The 17779-nt window shown below is 36.8% G+C and overlaps 1 protein-coding gene across 1 annotated transcript in view; it reads left to right on the top strand.

The window, feature by feature from the left end:
• Positions 1 to 17779, top strand: part of MYO7A (myosin VIIA) — a 290371-nt gene that overhangs the window by 17734 nt on the left and 254858 nt on the right. Inside the window, exons 4-11 of the mRNA XM_053705599.1 lie at positions 422 to 606; positions 3799 to 3920; positions 9031 to 9173; positions 10454 to 10567; positions 14115 to 14268; positions 15730 to 15806; positions 16312 to 16431; positions 17570 to 17712. Coding sequence (XP_053561574.1) covers positions 422 to 606; positions 3799 to 3920; positions 9031 to 9173; positions 10454 to 10567; positions 14115 to 14268; positions 15730 to 15806; positions 16312 to 16431; positions 17570 to 17712 — 1058 coding nt within the window. The remainder of the gene's footprint in view (positions 1 to 421; positions 607 to 3798; positions 3921 to 9030; positions 9174 to 10453; positions 10568 to 14114; positions 14269 to 15729; positions 15807 to 16311; positions 16432 to 17569; positions 17713 to 17779) is intronic.

The following is a 17779-nucleotide window of genomic DNA, read 5'->3' as shown; positions in this document are numbered from 1 at the left end:
TTTTAAACAACTTTCTAATTTACTTCTATTTGACATTTTTCTTTCTTGGTATCTTTTGTTGAAAAGCAGGGACATAAGCTCAGGTACCTGCCCATATCTGGAACACTATATGGCAGCAGTTTTACAAGAATGTTATCTATTTGCAAGAGCACTAGATAGCAGCACTATTTCCTGCCATGTAGTGCCCCAGACTCCTACCTGAGTATCTCTTCAACAAAGAATATAATGACAAGAAAGCAAATTGCATAATATTATATTCTCTGGCTGAACCACAAAAGAAAATGTGTGGGTTTCCTATCCTTTTAAGTGATTTTTATTGAAAGCCAAAAAGGTTAACGTTACTCTTCTAAACCAATGTATTTACCTCTCTCATACAGTCCCACTCGATTCCACCATATAAACACCTATATTCCTCTTTCAGACATACACCGGTTCCATTTTAGTTGCCGTGAATCCTTATCAGCTGCTCCCTATCTACACCCCAGACCAGATTCGCCTTTACACCAATAAGAAGATTGGGGAAATGCCACCACATATCTTTGCCATAGCAGATAACTGTTACTTTAATATGCAACGCAACAATAAAGACCAGTGCTGCATCATTAGGTAAGTAATAATCAGATTGATGCTGTAATGTCTTGCACAAGCGTTTGTTTTATTATTTTCATTTGATGAACGATTACTCAACATATGACAACATACAATATCTCCATGAGGGTAATTTGATCTACTGAAGCAGGTGCAGGCTGTTCCTGCAGTCATTTTATTAGACCATATCTGATAAAGATGCTTTGTAATTTTATACTAGGATTCCTAAGGCTCCTGGGAGGTAAACATACCCATGCATAAATGATTCTTTTAACTTGGCTCCCTATAATAACAAATAGCGGACTCGCAGGCAGTAGAAATGCAAGACAACTTCCAAAACACTACTTAAAGGGCCATAATACCCAAATGTTTGAACAGTTGAAAGTGATGCAGCATAGCTGTTAAAAGCTGACTAGAAAATATCACCTGAACATCTCTATTTAAAAAAGAAAGATATTTTACCTCAAAAGTTCCTCAGTAGCCACATTCCATTGTAAAGGATTTCTTAGCAGCATATTAGTATGTCTGTCCTGAGACAGCTGAAGGGATGAGCCTTGTGCACTCTCATGTTATTTCCCTATTTAGTTTATGGAAGTTTACAATGAAATCTCATGAGAGTTAAGTCAAATCTCATGAGATCACAGTAAAAGAGTTCATGACCTCAGCACTGCTGATGCTGATTGGCTGCTGTTCATTTCTTCATTTATTTTTATTTTTTTTACCTGCAGCTGGACAGCAGCTGAGTATAACTTTTTACACAGAACTTACTCTGCTGAGCTGAGGAGATTGTGAGATAAAATATCTTCCTTTTTTACATAGAGATGCTCAGGTGATATTTTCCTGTCAGCTTTTTACAGTTATACTGCATCAGTTTCAAGTGATTTAGCATATGAGTATTATGTCCCTTTAAGTGTTGTACTTGATGGGGAGCCAATAGGGTGCACCTTAACTACTGAAATCCTTTCATGTAAAACATCTAGCACATAACTTATGTAAAGAATGTTTTCATTTAAAGGGACATAAAACCCCAAATTGTTCTTTAATTATTCAGCTAGAGCATGCAATTTTAAACACCTTTCCATTGTATTTCTATTATCTAATTCACGCAGTTCTCTTGCTATCCTTTGTTGAAAAGAATACCTAGGCAGACTCAGGAGCAGCAATGCACTACTGGGAGCTCGCTGCACATATATACCTCTTGCCATTGGTTAACTAATGTTCTATGCTAGCTCGAAGGTAGTGCATTGCTGCTCCTTAAACAAAGGATACCAAGAGACAGGGACGGAATTACCATTGGTGCAGCAGGTGCACTTGCACCAGGGCCCAAGTGCTGGGAGGCCCATAAAAGCCAACCTATATATAGGCATGTGCAGAATGTGTATAATTCTAATGAAAGGGAGCATTTTATTAGTGCAGAATCCAGGTCTATCTTTCTGTTTGTCTATATCTATCTATCCTCAAAATCATAATACAGAGCAGCATATATATTATTACTGTTGCTTACTAATATGTTACCTTTGGGGGGCCCCAAAAAATATTTTGTACTAGGGCCCTCTGTTGAGTAGGACATCCCGGCTGGATTGGAATACCAGGAGATTTCCCGGTGGGCTGCAGCAGCTGGGGCTGGAGAGCTACAATTTAAAGGGGGATTAATGGATGCAATTGGGTTGTAGAGTGCCTTTATAACATCAATCTGGCACTTTTATTTAATACAAAGTGATATAATTTAATTCTGAGGAAGAAGTATCTAAGTAATCCCCTTTGAGAAAAATGGGGCATGTGCATTCTACTGACTCAATGGAAAATAGGGCTGGTCTTCATATTTTTTCCAGGACTCCTTTTTATTCCCAGTCCGGCCCAGAGTTCCCTTACTGAAAATTTGATCATAGAAGTAAAGTGGAAAGTTGTTTAAAATTGTGTGATCTAAGTGAATTATATATATAAAGCATATATGTAAAGCAAAAATGAGGCTAAGGTGTTTTGATATGTGTTTATAGTTCATGTGTAGATGTCTGATTTATCACTTACTGAACAAACTTTTTGTGACAAGCTCGGATGGCTGTGATAAACTCCTAATGGTCTCCATTCCAAACATTCAATTAAAACAAAAAGTATCCAGCACCAGTGAATAAATTGGTGCACACCCGCAGGGCCCTGTGCAAAAATCAAGTAAATTTACAATGCAGCAGCACTCAGTTTTAAAAGAAGTAATCCATTCAATCTAATTATAAATATTCAAATTCGAAAACTATAAATAGCATTCGATTATAGAATTTTTAAGAATATTCATTCGTATCAACATTCGGATTTGTAATTCGAATTTCGGTAATAACATTTGTTCTAACATTCGAATTCGGAAATTTGCACATTCACCCATCCCTAGTTACCATTTATTGGCACCCAGCCAAGAAGGGCTGCTACCCATGTTTGGGATGTTTTAGCTGTAGTAATATTATTAAGGGGGCCTCATTTTTTCATCCGCACACAGGTAAATCATTTCATATTAATGGTTACTATAATTGTAATAGTAAATATTAAGTGTTCGTGTGGCATATTATATGTGGGTGAGACCACTAGGAGAGCCCGTGAACAGATTAATGAGCATAAGTCTAGTATATGGAGGAAGGATTTAGAAGCCCCAGTATCCTATCATTTTGTTAAAGCTGGTGATCAAATTTCCCAATTCCATTTTCAAATTATTGAACAAGTATTTCAGCCTAGAAGGGGATGTAATAGGGAGAACGTATTAAAAATAAGAGAGAGATTTTGGATCTATAAATTAGGCAACTTGTACCCTAAGGGTCTTAATAGAGACCTTGATTGGCCAATCTTTTTGTACAATAAAAAACATTTTGAAAATTAATTTCTGTATATTTTTGTCTGCTTTACCTCTGTATTTATTTTCTGATTTTGTGTTGTAATTATTAGGAGCTCCACTAGATAGAGCTGTGTTGTTAATAAGTGGTTAATTCTACCTGTCTATATAAACCTGTAAAGGATGAAGGTTTTGTATGCACATGATTAAGGGGTAACTCCTGAAACGTTGTGATTTCTTTGGGTGCCAATAAATGGTAACTATTCACTGTGCTGCTGTGTTTGTGGATTTCCTTTTATTTCACAGTGCCAGTGTATTTTTCTTATTTTTTGTTTGTTTTTAACTTTACAGCTGTATTCACTATTCCACATGTTGTGCTCTTTCTGTTTTCTCAGCGGGGAGTCAGGAGCTGGCAAGACAGAAAGTACCAAGCTTATCTTGCAGTTTCTAGCAGCTATCAGTGGGCAGCACTCATGGATCGAACAGCAGGTGCTGGAGGCCAATCCTATATTAGAGGGTCAGTACATGTTTTTATCGCTATATTATGTTGCCCTTTCTAAATGCGTTTGTTAAAGGGTCATTAAACAATTTTAAAAAACTTTCTAATTTACTTCTATCTAATCTGTTTCATTCTCTTGGTATCATTTGTTAAAGGAGCAACAATGTACTACTGGATTCTAACTGAACACATGGGGTGAGCCAATGACAATCGGTATATATATGCAGCAACCAATCAGCAGCTAGAACCTAGGTTCTTTGCTGCTCCAGAGCTTGCCTGGATACACCTTTCAACAAGGGATAACAAGAGAAGGAAGCAAATTACATAATAGAAGTAACTTGTAAAGGTGTATAAAATTGCATTCTCTATCTGAATCATGAAAGAAAAAGTTTGGGTTTCATGTCCCTTTAAGGGGTCTTAAAGTGATGGTCAAGTATGACTAACTACATCTTGCGATCCAAATGTAACTAGCAAAATAATGTTTGTGCGCTATCTTATATTATTTTCCTACCTTACTAATATCCATCCTCCTCCCGTCGATCGTCCGCCATTGTTTTTTTCTGCCGTCACATGCTTTTATTATCCAATTACAGTACAGGCCACTCGGGGAATCAGCTCTAAGTAAAAACACCCTTATTCAATTCTGCGCATGCCCTAGCTCCGTAATTGCATCCTAATCTCTGTCTCACCACGATTACAGAGCTAGGGCATGCGCAGAACTGAATAAGGGTGTTTTTACTAGAGCTGATTCCCCGAGTGGCCTGTACTGTAATTGGATAATAAAAACACGTGACAGCAGAAAAAACAATGGCGGACGATCGACGGGAGGAGGATGGATATTAGTAAGGTAGGAAAATAATATAAGATAGCGCACAAACTAGAATGAATATGGCGAAATGATGAATGAAAGTCACATTATTTTGCTAGTTACATTAGGATCGCAAGATGTAGTTAGTCATACTTGACCATCACTTTAAAATCAATTTCCTAAATTGCATGTAAAAGATAGAATTTTAATATGCATTACATTTTGTTTTTAAAGCAGGTGTTTCTGTGCTGATTTTTTTTGACAGTGGGTGGGGGTTTTACTGTTAGGGGGGACTTTGTGTATTTTTAATGTAAAAGAGCTGTTTTTCTTGGGGCAATGCCCTGTAAAAAGCCCTTTTAAGGGGTACTAGTAGTTTAGCATTAGATTAGGGGGTGTTTTTATTTTGGGGGGGCTTTTTTATTTTCATAGGGATTAGGTTTAAAATTTGATCATTTTATTTTTTATTTTCTTTGTCTTAGATTTTTTTATTTTCTTTAATTGTAGCTTAAAGGGACAGTCTACACCAGAATTTAAATTTTGACTAGACTGTCCCTTTAATTTATACTTAGTTTGTTTTTTTTTTTTTTAAAGTAGTGTTAGATTTTTCTATTTTAATAGTTAGTAAATTTAGTATTTTGTAATTTGGGTTAATTTAGGGGAATTAGGTTAGGGGGTGTGAGGTTAGAGGGTGTGAGGTTAGGGGGCTTAGTAATTTAATTATTAGTGTTGTGGGCTTTGGCGGTTTAGGGGTTAATACTTTAATAGGACGTTTGCGTTGTTGACTTTGGCGGTTTAGGGGTTAATACTTTAATAGGTATTTTCTGTTGTGGGTTAATGGCGGATTAGGGGTTAATAGTTTTTTTAGGTAGTTTGCGATGTTGGGGTTGGCCGATTTAGGGGTTAATACTTTAATAGGTTTATTATGGTGTGGGTTTGATGGCAGATTTAGGGGTTAATACTTTAATTAGTACTTGTGGTGTGGGTTTGATGTTGGCTATAGGGGTTAATAGTTTAAATAGGCATATTGCGTTGTGGGGGGGTTGATGGTTTAGGGGTTAATACTTTTATTAGTTCCAATGTGGGTTTGATGGTGGGCTTATTTTTGGGAGGCGTGTTAGACTTTTACGGGAGATTTGATATTTTTTTTTACTTTTCTTAGGCGCTAGCAGTTTCTAAAGTGCCGTAAGTCACAGGCGACTCCAGAAATTTGTATTTACGCTCATTTCTGGACATCGCTAGTTTATCCGACTTACAGCACTTTATGAACTGCCGGCACCGTATATGTAATAGCCCGATGTGCAAGGTGAAATTACGAGCGGCGCGGGTTGCAGCGCTTGCGCTGAGATCTGTGCCGTATATGTAATCTCGCCCTAAGTATTTACTGTAGCAAAGGAAACTGTTAGTAGTGAATAACATTTCCCCTGTTACCTGTGCTGACCATTGTGTTGCTGGGATCTCTGTGCTGTTTTTGCTTTCTTTATACTGCAAATATGGCAAGAACATTGCAGCAAGTTAAAGGAATATGAAACCCAAACTGTGTCTTTAATGATTCAGATAGAGAAAACAATGTTATACAACTTTACAAATGACTTCTATTATCAAACTTTTTTTGTTCTCTTGGTATTCCTTCTTGAAGTGCAGGGAGGTAGGTTCAGGAGCGTGCACGTGTCTGCAGCACTATATGGAAGCAGTTTTGCAAGAATTTTATCCATTCGCAAAAGAGGACTAGATAGCAGCACTTTTACCTGCTGTGTAGTGCTCCAGATGTGCACCCTACCTACATAGGTATCTCTTCAACAAAGAATACAAAATTCGATAATGGAAGTAAAATAGAAACTAATTAAAAATTGTTTGCTTTGTCTGCAAAACAAAAGAAAAAAATGATGTTCCATGTCCTTTTAAGCATTTGCAGATCTAGAGCGATACTGACCAAAATTATAGTATTTGCAAGATTAAAACCTGAAACACAGAACAGGTCAACAGGGAAAGTAAAGTCAACTTGCATGAATAATTTAAAAAAACTTTACAATGTACTTCTATTACCAAATTTCATTCTTGGTATCCTTTATTGAATTATAATCTAGGTAGATTTGTAGAGGCTAAGGAGCATGTATGTGTGTTTAGCATTCTGTGGCAGGGTTCTTCAAACCAGGGGTCGGGACCCATTACTGGGTCCCAACACCATATTTGTGTGTGTGTGTGGTACTGTGGCGTGTGTCTGTTGTATTATGGTGTTTGGTTTGTGTGTGTTGTATTAGAGTGTGTGTGTGTGTGTTTGTTGTATGTGAGTGTGTGGTGTTATATGACAGTATGTGGTGTATGTGTGTTGCATAAGATTGTGTGGCGTGTGTTGTATAAGAGTGTGTGGGGTGTGTGTTGTATGAGAGTGTGTGTGGTGTGTGTGCTGTATGAGAGTGTATGTGTTTTGTAAGAGTGTGTGTGTTTTATGAGAGTGTGTGTGGTGTGTGTGCTATATAAGAGTGTGTGTGTTGTGTGTGTGTTTTGTATGAGAGTGTGTGTGGTGTGTGTACTGTATGAGGGTGTATGAGAGTGTGTGATGTGTATGTGTGTTGTATGAGGGTGCGTGGTGTGTATGTTGTATGAGAGTGTGTGTAGTGTGAGTGTGTGTGCTGTATAAGAGTGTGTGTGTGTGTTGTATGAGAGTGTGTGGTGTGTGTGTTTATGGAGAGTGTGTATGCTGTATGAGAGTGCATGTGTGTTGTATGAGAGTTTGTGTGATGTGTGTGTTGTATGAATATGTATGCGGTGTGTGTGGTATTTGTATGTTGTATGAGAGTGTGTGTGATGTGTGTGTGTTGTATGGTGGTGTGTGTGGTGTTTGTATGTTGTATGAGAGGGTGTGTGTGTTGTATGAGCATGTGTGTCGCGTATGTGCTGTATAAGAGTGTGTGTGGTGTGTGTGTGTGTTGTATGAGTGTGTGGTTTGTGTGTGTTGTATTAGAGTGTGTGTGTGGTGTGTGTGTTTGTTGTATGAGAGTGTGTGGTGTTATATGACAGTATGTGGTGTATGTGTGTTGCATAAGATTGTGTGGGGTGTGTTGTATGAGAGTGTGTGGGGTGTGTGTTGTATGAGAGTGTGTGTGGTGTGTGTGCTGTATGAGAGTGTATGTGTTTTGTAAGAGTGTGTGTGTGTGTTTTATGACAGTGTGTGTGGTGTGTGTGCTATATAAGAGTGTGTGTGTTGTGTGTGCTATATAAGAGTGTGTGTGTTGTGTGTGTGTTTTGTATGATAGTGTGTGTTTTGTGTGTACTGTATGAGGGTGTATTAGAGTGTGTGATGTGTATGTGTGTTGTATGAGGGTGTGTGGTGTGTATGTTGTATGAGAGTGTGTGTGTTGTATGTGAGTGTGTGTAGTGTGAGTGTGTGTGCTGTATAAGAGTGTGTGTGTGTGTTGTATGAGAGTGTGTGGTGTCTGTTTATGGAGAGTGTGTGTGCTATATGAGAGTGCATGTGTGTTGTATGAGAGTTTGTGTGATGTGTGTGTTGTATGAATATGTGTGCGGTGTGTGTGGTATTTGTATGTTGTATGAGAGTGTGTGTGATGTGTGTGTGTGTTGTATGAAAGTGTGTGTGGTGTGTGTGGTGTTTGTATGTTGTATGAGAGAGTGTGTGTGTTGTATGAGCATGTGTGTCGCGTATGTGCTATATAAGAGTGTGTGTGGTGTGTGTGTTGTATGAGTGTGTGTGTGTGTGTTTATGGAGAGTGTGTGTGGTGTATGCGCTGTATGAGAGTCTGTGTCTTTATGGAGAGTGTGTGTGGTGTAGGCGCTGTATGAGAGTGTGTGTGTGTGTGTGTGTTGTATGAGAGTGCTTGTGATGTGTGTGTTGAATGAGAGTGTATGTGTTGTGTGAGAGTGTGTGTGGTGTGTGTATTTTGTATGAGAGTGTGTGTGTGCGTTGTATGAGAGTGCTTGTGATGTGTGTGTGTGTTGAATGAGAGTGTATGTGTTGTGTGGGAGTGTGTGTGGTGTAGGCGCTGTATGATAGTGTGTGTGTGTGTTGTATGAGAGTGCTTGTGATGTGTGTGTTGAATGAGAGTGTATGTGTTGTGTGCCCAAAAATGGGCCAGCTACTAAGCTTACATTCATGCTTTTTCAAACAAAGATACCAAGAGAATTAATAAAAAATGATAATAGGAGTAAATTAGAAAGTTGCTTTAAATTGCAAGTTCTATTATATCCCTTTAGATCCTACTAATTCATATGTATTATAGAAAATTTTAAGTACAAACAAATAACACAGAATATGTCAATATTATCAGTTCCTCAATCAGCGTATTGCTATATTTTTTTGTTCAGCTTTTGGGAACGCCAAGACCATTCGCAATGACAATTCCAGCCGGTTTGGAAAATACATAGATATCCATTTCAATAAGAAAGGAGCGATAGAAGGGGCGAGGATTGAACAGTATCTGCTGGAGAAGTCTCGTGTCTGCAGACAGGTAAAGTACGCAATTGGCAGGATTTTATTATTATTGTAATTTAGTGTTGTACAGGGGTACGATAAATAAAGGGAAGCCAGGTAAGACAGACTGGGACAGAGGTATTACAGAACCCTCCCCCTAACAGGCCAGATTTTGAGGCTAGTGCAGAATTATATAACATTAGCTTAGCGTCAGCTTTCTAAAAGGGTAAAGGGTTAGAGAGATATTTTACTCCAAAAACAGAACGCCGCTCTTGGCTCTACTAAGCGAGTCTGTTTTTTTCTCCTAAATGCATCGCGGCACGCTGTCTAATCACAGCCAGCCCGATCACGCTATTAAACTCAATGCAGCTTGCTTCCGCTACCAGACTAAAGCGGAAGTGAGCTACATTTAGTTTAATAGAGCGATCGGGTGCACTGTGAATTAGACAGTGTGCCCGCTATGCGCTTAGGAGAAAAAAAACAGTAGTGCCAGGAGCGGCGTTCTGTTTTCGTAGTAAAATATCTCGCTAACCCTTTGCTTTAGAAAGCTGGCGCTAAGCTAATGTTATATAACTGTACTATGTGCAAAATTGTGTAGCATTATTTGCTAGGTTTACTGCCCCTTTAAGTCAGAGAATAAGTAATCATTAAGACAGTCTGCTATTTCATTATCTCCTTTCATAAATGTACTGTTGTCCATTTGGCATCTTGCCATCCCTTTTTCTTGATTTTCATAAATATATTGATGTAATATTTTACCATATTTCACTGAGTGAACTATGCTCTATTCCACATGAGCTTTATCAATCATAACTAACTGCCTAATCTATTCTGTAGGACTCTTTCAATCTCATTTACCAAATCACAGATTTTTTTTTCTTTCACGATTCAGATAGAGCATGCAATTTTAAGCAACTTTTTAATTTACTCCTATTATCAAATTTTCTTCATTCTCTTGATATCTTTATTTGAAAAGCAAGAATGTAAGTTTAGATGCCGGCCCATTTTTGGTGAACAACCTGGGTTGTTATTGCTGATTGGTGGATAAATTCACCCATCAATAAACAAATGGTGTCCAGGGTTCTAAACCAAAACTTGTCTGGCTCCTTAGCTTAGACGTCTTCTTTTTCAACTAAAGACAGCAAGAGAATGAAGAAAATTTGATAATAGGAGTAAATTAGAAAGTTGCTTAAAATTGCATGCTCTATCTGAATCACAAAAGAAAAAAAAATGTGGGTTCAGTGTCCCTTTAAGGTATTTTACCATGTAAGAAGCAACTCATTGTGTATATTAGAGACTAATGTCTGATCTTTGCAGGCTACGGATGAAAGGAATTACCATGTGTTCTATTGCATGTTAAAAGGAATGCCTCCAGAGCAGAAGAAAAAGCTTGGACTTGGAATTGCCACAGATTACAACTACCTCTGTATGGTAAGTGTGAATGGTAAAATGTAGACAAAGATAAGCTTAAGATCAGCTACTTCTATATAGCGGTATGAGGGCCCCTCTAGAAATATTTTTCTTTAAATTATCCTATTTTAAATGATATTTTCAAACAGCTTAAAATTGTGCTGATGTAGTCACCAAGTCTGGAGAGTAATGCAAGATGCTAGACTGGGTTTTAATTCTGAATTTGCATTTACTGTAGCTGTCTAAATCAAGTTTAACATGGAATTCCCCAGCACTTTTGACAGTTCTTCATTCCGAATACACATTAAGGGCTAGATTTACGAGTGGCGCGCGAATGATATTGGATATTTTCAGCTATTTGCACGCGTCAGAAATAGTGCACACATTATGAGTTGAAAGTAAATGCAAACACGTGAGTGCAATCTCTATTTACACTCGCCAGGTTAGTGCAACTTCAGAGATCTGGTTAACTGTTACGTGAGATTAAAAAGTTGCACAAAATACATATAAAATACATTGTACAGTACAGTTACACTTATATTAACACAATTTTTTATTTTTAATATAAGGCTCAAAGATATGAGGTCTCAGGTGTTAGAGAACAAAAGCAGGCAAAGGGCTTTAAGATAGAGATAAATATATACTTGTCTGAATATGTATACGTATATATATATTTAGGGCTGGGCAATATGGGGAAAAATGCAAATCGCGATTTCAGACCAAAAAAAAAAAGATTGTTTTAAACATTCATTATCTTAGGAGTAGAAAACAAGTGAATAAGGTTGTTTTTTTGTAGGATTAGAAAGTGTCATTATTTTATAATACAAAAAATGTCAAAGGAAAGCTTGATAGAGAGGCCACTAAATTAAAAAAAAAGTGCAAATCTGAAGTTACTGCATATGTTACGCTTCTTTGATTTGACTTATCAGTTCTCAATACAAAGTGTAAGGTGCTGTGAAGCTGCATGTTACCCAGCTGACCCATTACAATCCCGGTCTAGGTAGACACTATACGGCAGTATGTACAGCGTACCAGACATGTGGGTTTGCTACGGGAACATTGCTTTGTGTTGAGCACACAGACTCCTGTACCCGTGCCATGCCTAGCACACGTGCTCTGCCTACCTATACAGCACAGGGGATATGAGTAAGCCCACCGGGGACCATACAGAAGTAATCACACGGTCAGTCACTGCTCCTCCTCCAGTTTTCTTTTCTTTACACAAGGGGCTCCGCCACTCTCCTACAATTTAAGGAAGAACATATGTAGCATAGGGCAAGCGCAGATTCCCAGCCTCTTCCTCAAGCCCGTAAATTTCTGAATGCGTCACCGCAGAGATCAGAGGTACTTTAGTGGCATTTGTACATCATAGGGGGCAGGGCTAAAAATTGTGTACTCTTGCGGTTAATCACTATTTAAAACCACATATGCGGTTTATCATTCAGCCCTAATATATATGTATGTTTATAGGTGTGTACATATGTATTTATATGTTTATATATGTATTTACAGACATATATACATATATAAACACACACATACACACACATATATATATATATATATATATATATATGTACATTTGAGCCCTTTGCAGTTAAGTAGCTGAAAACATGAAAAATCATATTTATCCAATATTCATATTTAATAGAAGTGTTTTAACTGTGTATGTACTGTAAATATTTCAAATTCCAATGTTCTTCACATAGGGGAATATAGATATTCATTCTATTTTTATACTTTGTTTGAAAATATTAGTAACTAATATACAACAAGATAGCTGCAATTTTTGCAAAGTGACTAAATGTGTGTGTACCTTACTCCTGATTGTAGTCAAACTTCAAAGTGTTGTAAAATGTAATAAGTGTTGTAAAATGTAAGTGTTGTAAAATGTGTGGTGTGTCATGCCACAGACACACCACACACACTTTCATGCCACAGACACACCACACACGCACACTCTCATGCCATGGACACACCACACACACTATCATGCAACAGACACACCACACACACTCTCATGCAACAGACACAAACATGACAAACATTTTCATACTACACACACAAAACACACATTCTCATACAACACTCACACTCAAGCCGCGACCCAGTAATGAGTCCCGACCCGTGGTTTGAAGAACCCTGTTCAATAGCACCCTGGCAAAATTGAAATTTACTGCTCGTGGGAGTGCACTTATTTCAGTGGATTATTGTTAGGTGTTATTTTCAGGGGGGGGGAGTGTGTCAGTCAGCACTTGGCCTGGATCATACACTGTCACCTGGAAATGAATGGGTTACTTGATGGGATATCCCAGAGAACAGGAATCAGACCACACAGCAATCGGTCTAACATCTGTTCTGTTTATTAGAAGATGAACAACACTTTTTATAGGCGATAGTTACAGTATACAGGGTTAAACAATGACGTGTTCATAACTACATCATCTCACACCATATTTCACATTGAAAAAACAAAACTAATTAAAATATAATTGGGTGAAAAGGAGTATTTCTGTTGCATCCCAAAGCAAGGCCGTGTGGGCATCTTATAGAGATAACTGGCTTCCAGGCACATCACCAGGAACATCCACAAGGCCATTCTAGATATACAAATATTCATAACATCTACATATTTCTTGATACCTAATAAGCTGTTAGAATAAACCTTTCTTAGACAAGATGGATGCCTAAGACAAAATGGCAACTAAAACAAGATGGCGTTGGTAAGGCTAACATATCCTAACAATTTCTTGTTGTTGTGAATATTCACTAGCACCCTGGCAGATGTTATAAAGGTGAGAGTGCACATCCCTGCTACTTTATATATATAGAGTATATATATATATATATATATATATATATATATATATATATATATATATATATATATATATACAGTATATAAATTATATCCGTATATATATCTATACCTGTATATAATCATATAAATATTTATTTATTTAGGTATAGGTATATATTTTACCCCAAAAAAATCATATATATATATATATATATATATATATATAAAAATATTTATTTATAAATATGTTTTCCCCCCACTTTTAGTGCTCCATTCAAGTCTATGGGGTAATAAGTTAATGCGTTCGAGTTTCGCTCGCATACAATTCAACTTGTAATACGAGTGCAACCCGACACGTGCAAAAAGCCTCCGTCTAGCAAAGTTAACGCGGGAGCAATAATTTGTGCTCCACTTGTAATCTAGCCCTAAATGTGGTTAAATTTGTCTTCTGGTTACACATTTTCTCCTGTTCTAAAATATTAAAATATTAATAAAAAATGTATTTTTCAGTTATTTGTATGTATAGCATACTTCCCTTAGTTTCCTTAGATACTACATCCAGGAAATGGCAGGATATCTTGAGGTGCTGTATGGGCGTTTTTGGTAGGTTCTATTAATTAAAACAATATTGAAAATGGCGACCGTTGGGAACTCTATTATTAGTATCCATCAGAAATGTTATGCACCTTTAAATAAGAGGTTATAGACAAATGTTAATAAGCAAATACCCTCATGGTATAATATATATGTCCTTTATTTTCATTACAGGGTAAATGCACTACCTGTGATGGGAGAGACGATAGTAAGGAATATGCCAACATCCGCTCAGCCATGAAAGTCCTGATGTTTACTGACACGGAGAACTGGGAGATCTCCCGACTACTTGCCGCCATATTGCACATGGGAAACTTGCGCTATGAAGGTAACAGACTGGTGAAAATTTATTAATGTGTTCTGATTTATTTTACTTAGCCTGTGAGTTTATTTCTAGCAGATGGACGGGGGCTTATTGTTAATATGCTGTTATTAATATTATTATTACTTTTATAATTTTTTTCAAAGTAACAGATTTCCCAATATTAAACAGTGCAAATGCAAAAGGAGTACATTGTATATCATATAAAAGAAATAACTAGGCAGATATGTCTGAGAATAATGAGGTGAGGATTTTGTTTAGCACAATATGGAGGAGGTGGAACCAAATAAACGTATTAGTGGTACCTGTAATCAAAACAAATAACGTAATTTCTAGACCAATGAAAAAATATATAAAATTTTACTTATATCGTCACAAAAACACTTTTTTTCCACATTTGTGGTAAAGCAGCAAGGCGAAATTTTATTTAAGCAAAAAGACATTGCGGAATAGCTATACATGATGTGCAGCTTGATTACATTTTTAAGTTTATTTACTGACAACTTTGGTGCTAATTGGGTGTGTTTGGGATAAACAATGTCCCTTTAATATTATAAATATTAGAACTTTAGACAGGTATAGCTTTATTTAATGTATTAAAATCTAGAACACAGTCCTCATTATTTGTATCCAATATATTAGACTCAAGAGGTTTTTATATTTATCATTTCTGAATAGAGATTTGTGTATAATTATCTTTTTTGAGTAGCTTCTATATTGGCACAACTGAAAAGAAATTATTCAGATTTAGCCTATTATTTGTTATTAAAGGGATATGATGAACCCCAATTTATTTTCTTTCATACTCTGATAGAAAGTTGCTTAAAATTGCATGCTCTAATTTATTCCTATTATCAATTTTTCTTCGTTCTCTTGGTATCTTTAGTTAAAAAAAACAGGAATGTAAGCTTAGGAGCCTGCCCACTAAAGCTTACATTCCTGCTTTACAACTAAAGATACCAAGAGAAAAAAAGAAAAATTAATAATAGGAGTAAATTAGAAAGTTGCTTAAAATTACTGCTCTGTCTGAATCATGAAAGAAAAAAATTGGGTTTCATATCCCTTTAAGCAACAAACTGTAATGCATCATATTAATTAGCAAGTTTAGCAAGCAGTTTAAAAATAAGAGCGCCATGCTCTGCAAGTTAACTCTGAATGCTGCCATTATTCATTAGGGATGAAGCGAGCGGATATCAAAATCTCCACCCTATTATTTTGCAATTTTGGCTTCACCCCTTTATTTTAAAAGACTGTGTCCCTTCTCCATCTTTGAGATAAGGTAGTTTGATGAGAGGTCTGGGTGTTTGCCTAACCTTCATGCTGGCACTACGTGGTAATAAATAATGATCTGACTTACAAGGGGATTAACATATAGCTCTGCATATTCCCTATAAACATATTAATATTTGCAGTAGGTAAATATTAGTAACGTAGATAACAGCAACGACTGATTGTTATTGTTCTTAGCACGCATGTACGATAATTTGGACGCTTGTGAAGTTGTTTATTCCACCTCCTTAACTACTGCTGCAACATTACTTGAGGTGAGTGAATTGTTTAATTTTTTTTGTTTGCCTGAAACAGACATCCTCAAACTTGGCCCTCCAGAGGTTCTGGTACTACATTTTCCATGATGCTCAGCCAGCGGATATGCATCATGGGAAATGTAGTTCCAAAACCTCTGGAGGGCCAAGTTTGAGGATGTCTGGCCTAAAATAACAAAGGTTATTTGTGAGTGAACCATTAATTATATTATTAATAATGTCAATGATAATGATCCTTTACTCTTAAATTGTAACCCCTGTCTACACTTTTTTATACTTTTATGACCATTTTTTGAATAGATTTAACATATTTTATAATACCATTGTGGTTGGTCTCAACTCTTTTGACCTTTAGTGTAGAAATATATTTTCTCGTACAATAAATCATCTTTATCCATTCTACTGGTTGTTATAACATAAGAGAATATATTGACCTTTCTGTGTGGGTGGGGTTTTTACTTTCTGTGATGGGCTTCGTTAACCTTTAATGTTCTTGCTTGATTAGGTTGAACCTCAGGACCTGATGAACTGTCTCACTAGCCGTACTATTATCACCAGAGGGGAGACAGTCTCCACCCCGCTCAGTATGGAGCAAGCCTTGGATGTCAGGGATGCATTTGTAAAGGTGGGAAAACGTGCTTTCTACCAATGAGATTTCAGTGTAATTGAAAGACCTACAATATACTAAACTTTACTTTTGTATGAAATACGTATAATATTTGCCAAATAAATTAAGGGCTTCTTAAACCTGTTGGTATATTAAGTGGCAGTGGCACCTCACTGAAATCCCACGCTGTGCTCTGCCCATATAGGTCATTGATTTTACCCTCTAACTTAGGCACGTTAAGAGTTAAACAGAGAAAGGGGGTATATTGCAGGTGTTTGCACACTTTAAATGTAGCACTCGTATTACAAGCTGTAAGTAAATGCGATCGCTTGAGCACAATTGAAGTTAAAGGGACACTAAACCCAATTTTTTTCATTCATGATTCAGATAGAGCATGCAATTTTAAGCAACGTTCTAATTTACTCCTATCATCAATTTTTCTTTGTTCTCTTGCTATCTTTATTTAAAAAGCAGTAATGTAAAGCATAGGAGCCGGCCCATTTTAAGTTCAGCACTATCGATAGGGCTTGCTTATTGGTGACTGACATTTAGCCACCAATAAGCAAGCATAACCCAGCATTTTTTTGCAGCATAGCTCTAAAACGCTGACTAGAAAATATCACCTGAACTTCTCTATGTAAAATAGGAAGATATTTTATCTCAAAATATCTTCAATAGCCATATCCCATTGTAAAGAGATTTTCAGCAGCCAGTTAGGATGCTAGTCCTGGGACTTGCAAGAGAGCATGCATCTGGCATGGGGTGGCACAGTCCTGTTATTTCCCTGCTCAGTTTAAGGAATAAATAAATAAATAAATAAGTTTACGATAAAATCTTGCAAGATTTCAGTAAAATCTCATGACATCACAGTAAAGCAAAGCATGACCTCAGCCCTGCTAATGCTGATTGGCTATTGCTTTTTTTTTTCCCAATCTGCGGCTGGACAGTAGCTGAAGGATAACTGTTCAGTCAGTACTCACTATTGTGAGCTGAAGATGTTTTGAGGTAAAAACTCTTTCTTTTTTACATAAAGATGTTCAGGTGATATTTTCTTGACAGCTTTTTACAGTTATTCTGAGCAACTTTCAAGTGATTTAGCATATGAGTATGTCCTTTTAAGTTTAAAACTACTTCTTAGTCTCTTCCTGTTTTCTAGGGGATATATGGGCGATTGTTTGTGTGGATTGTGGAAAAGATCAATGGTGCTATTTACAGACCTCTTTCAAATGAACCTAAAGCCGTGAGACGGTCCATTGGTCTACTAGATATATTTGGGTTTGAAAATTTCACTGTAAACAGGTAAATAATTTACATTATTTTCTAACTTTTACTATTTTTTTAAATCGTTCTGCTGCTGGAGGTCAAG

This window comes from Bombina bombina, chromosome 3 (genome assembly GCF_027579735.1).
Source record: "Bombina bombina isolate aBomBom1 chromosome 3, aBomBom1.pri, whole genome shotgun sequence".
Classification (NCBI taxonomy): Eukaryota; Metazoa; Chordata; class Amphibia; order Anura; family Bombinatoridae; genus Bombina; species Bombina bombina.
Note: the sequence above shows the minus strand (reverse complement) of the source record. Positions and strands in the feature narration are given on the sequence as shown.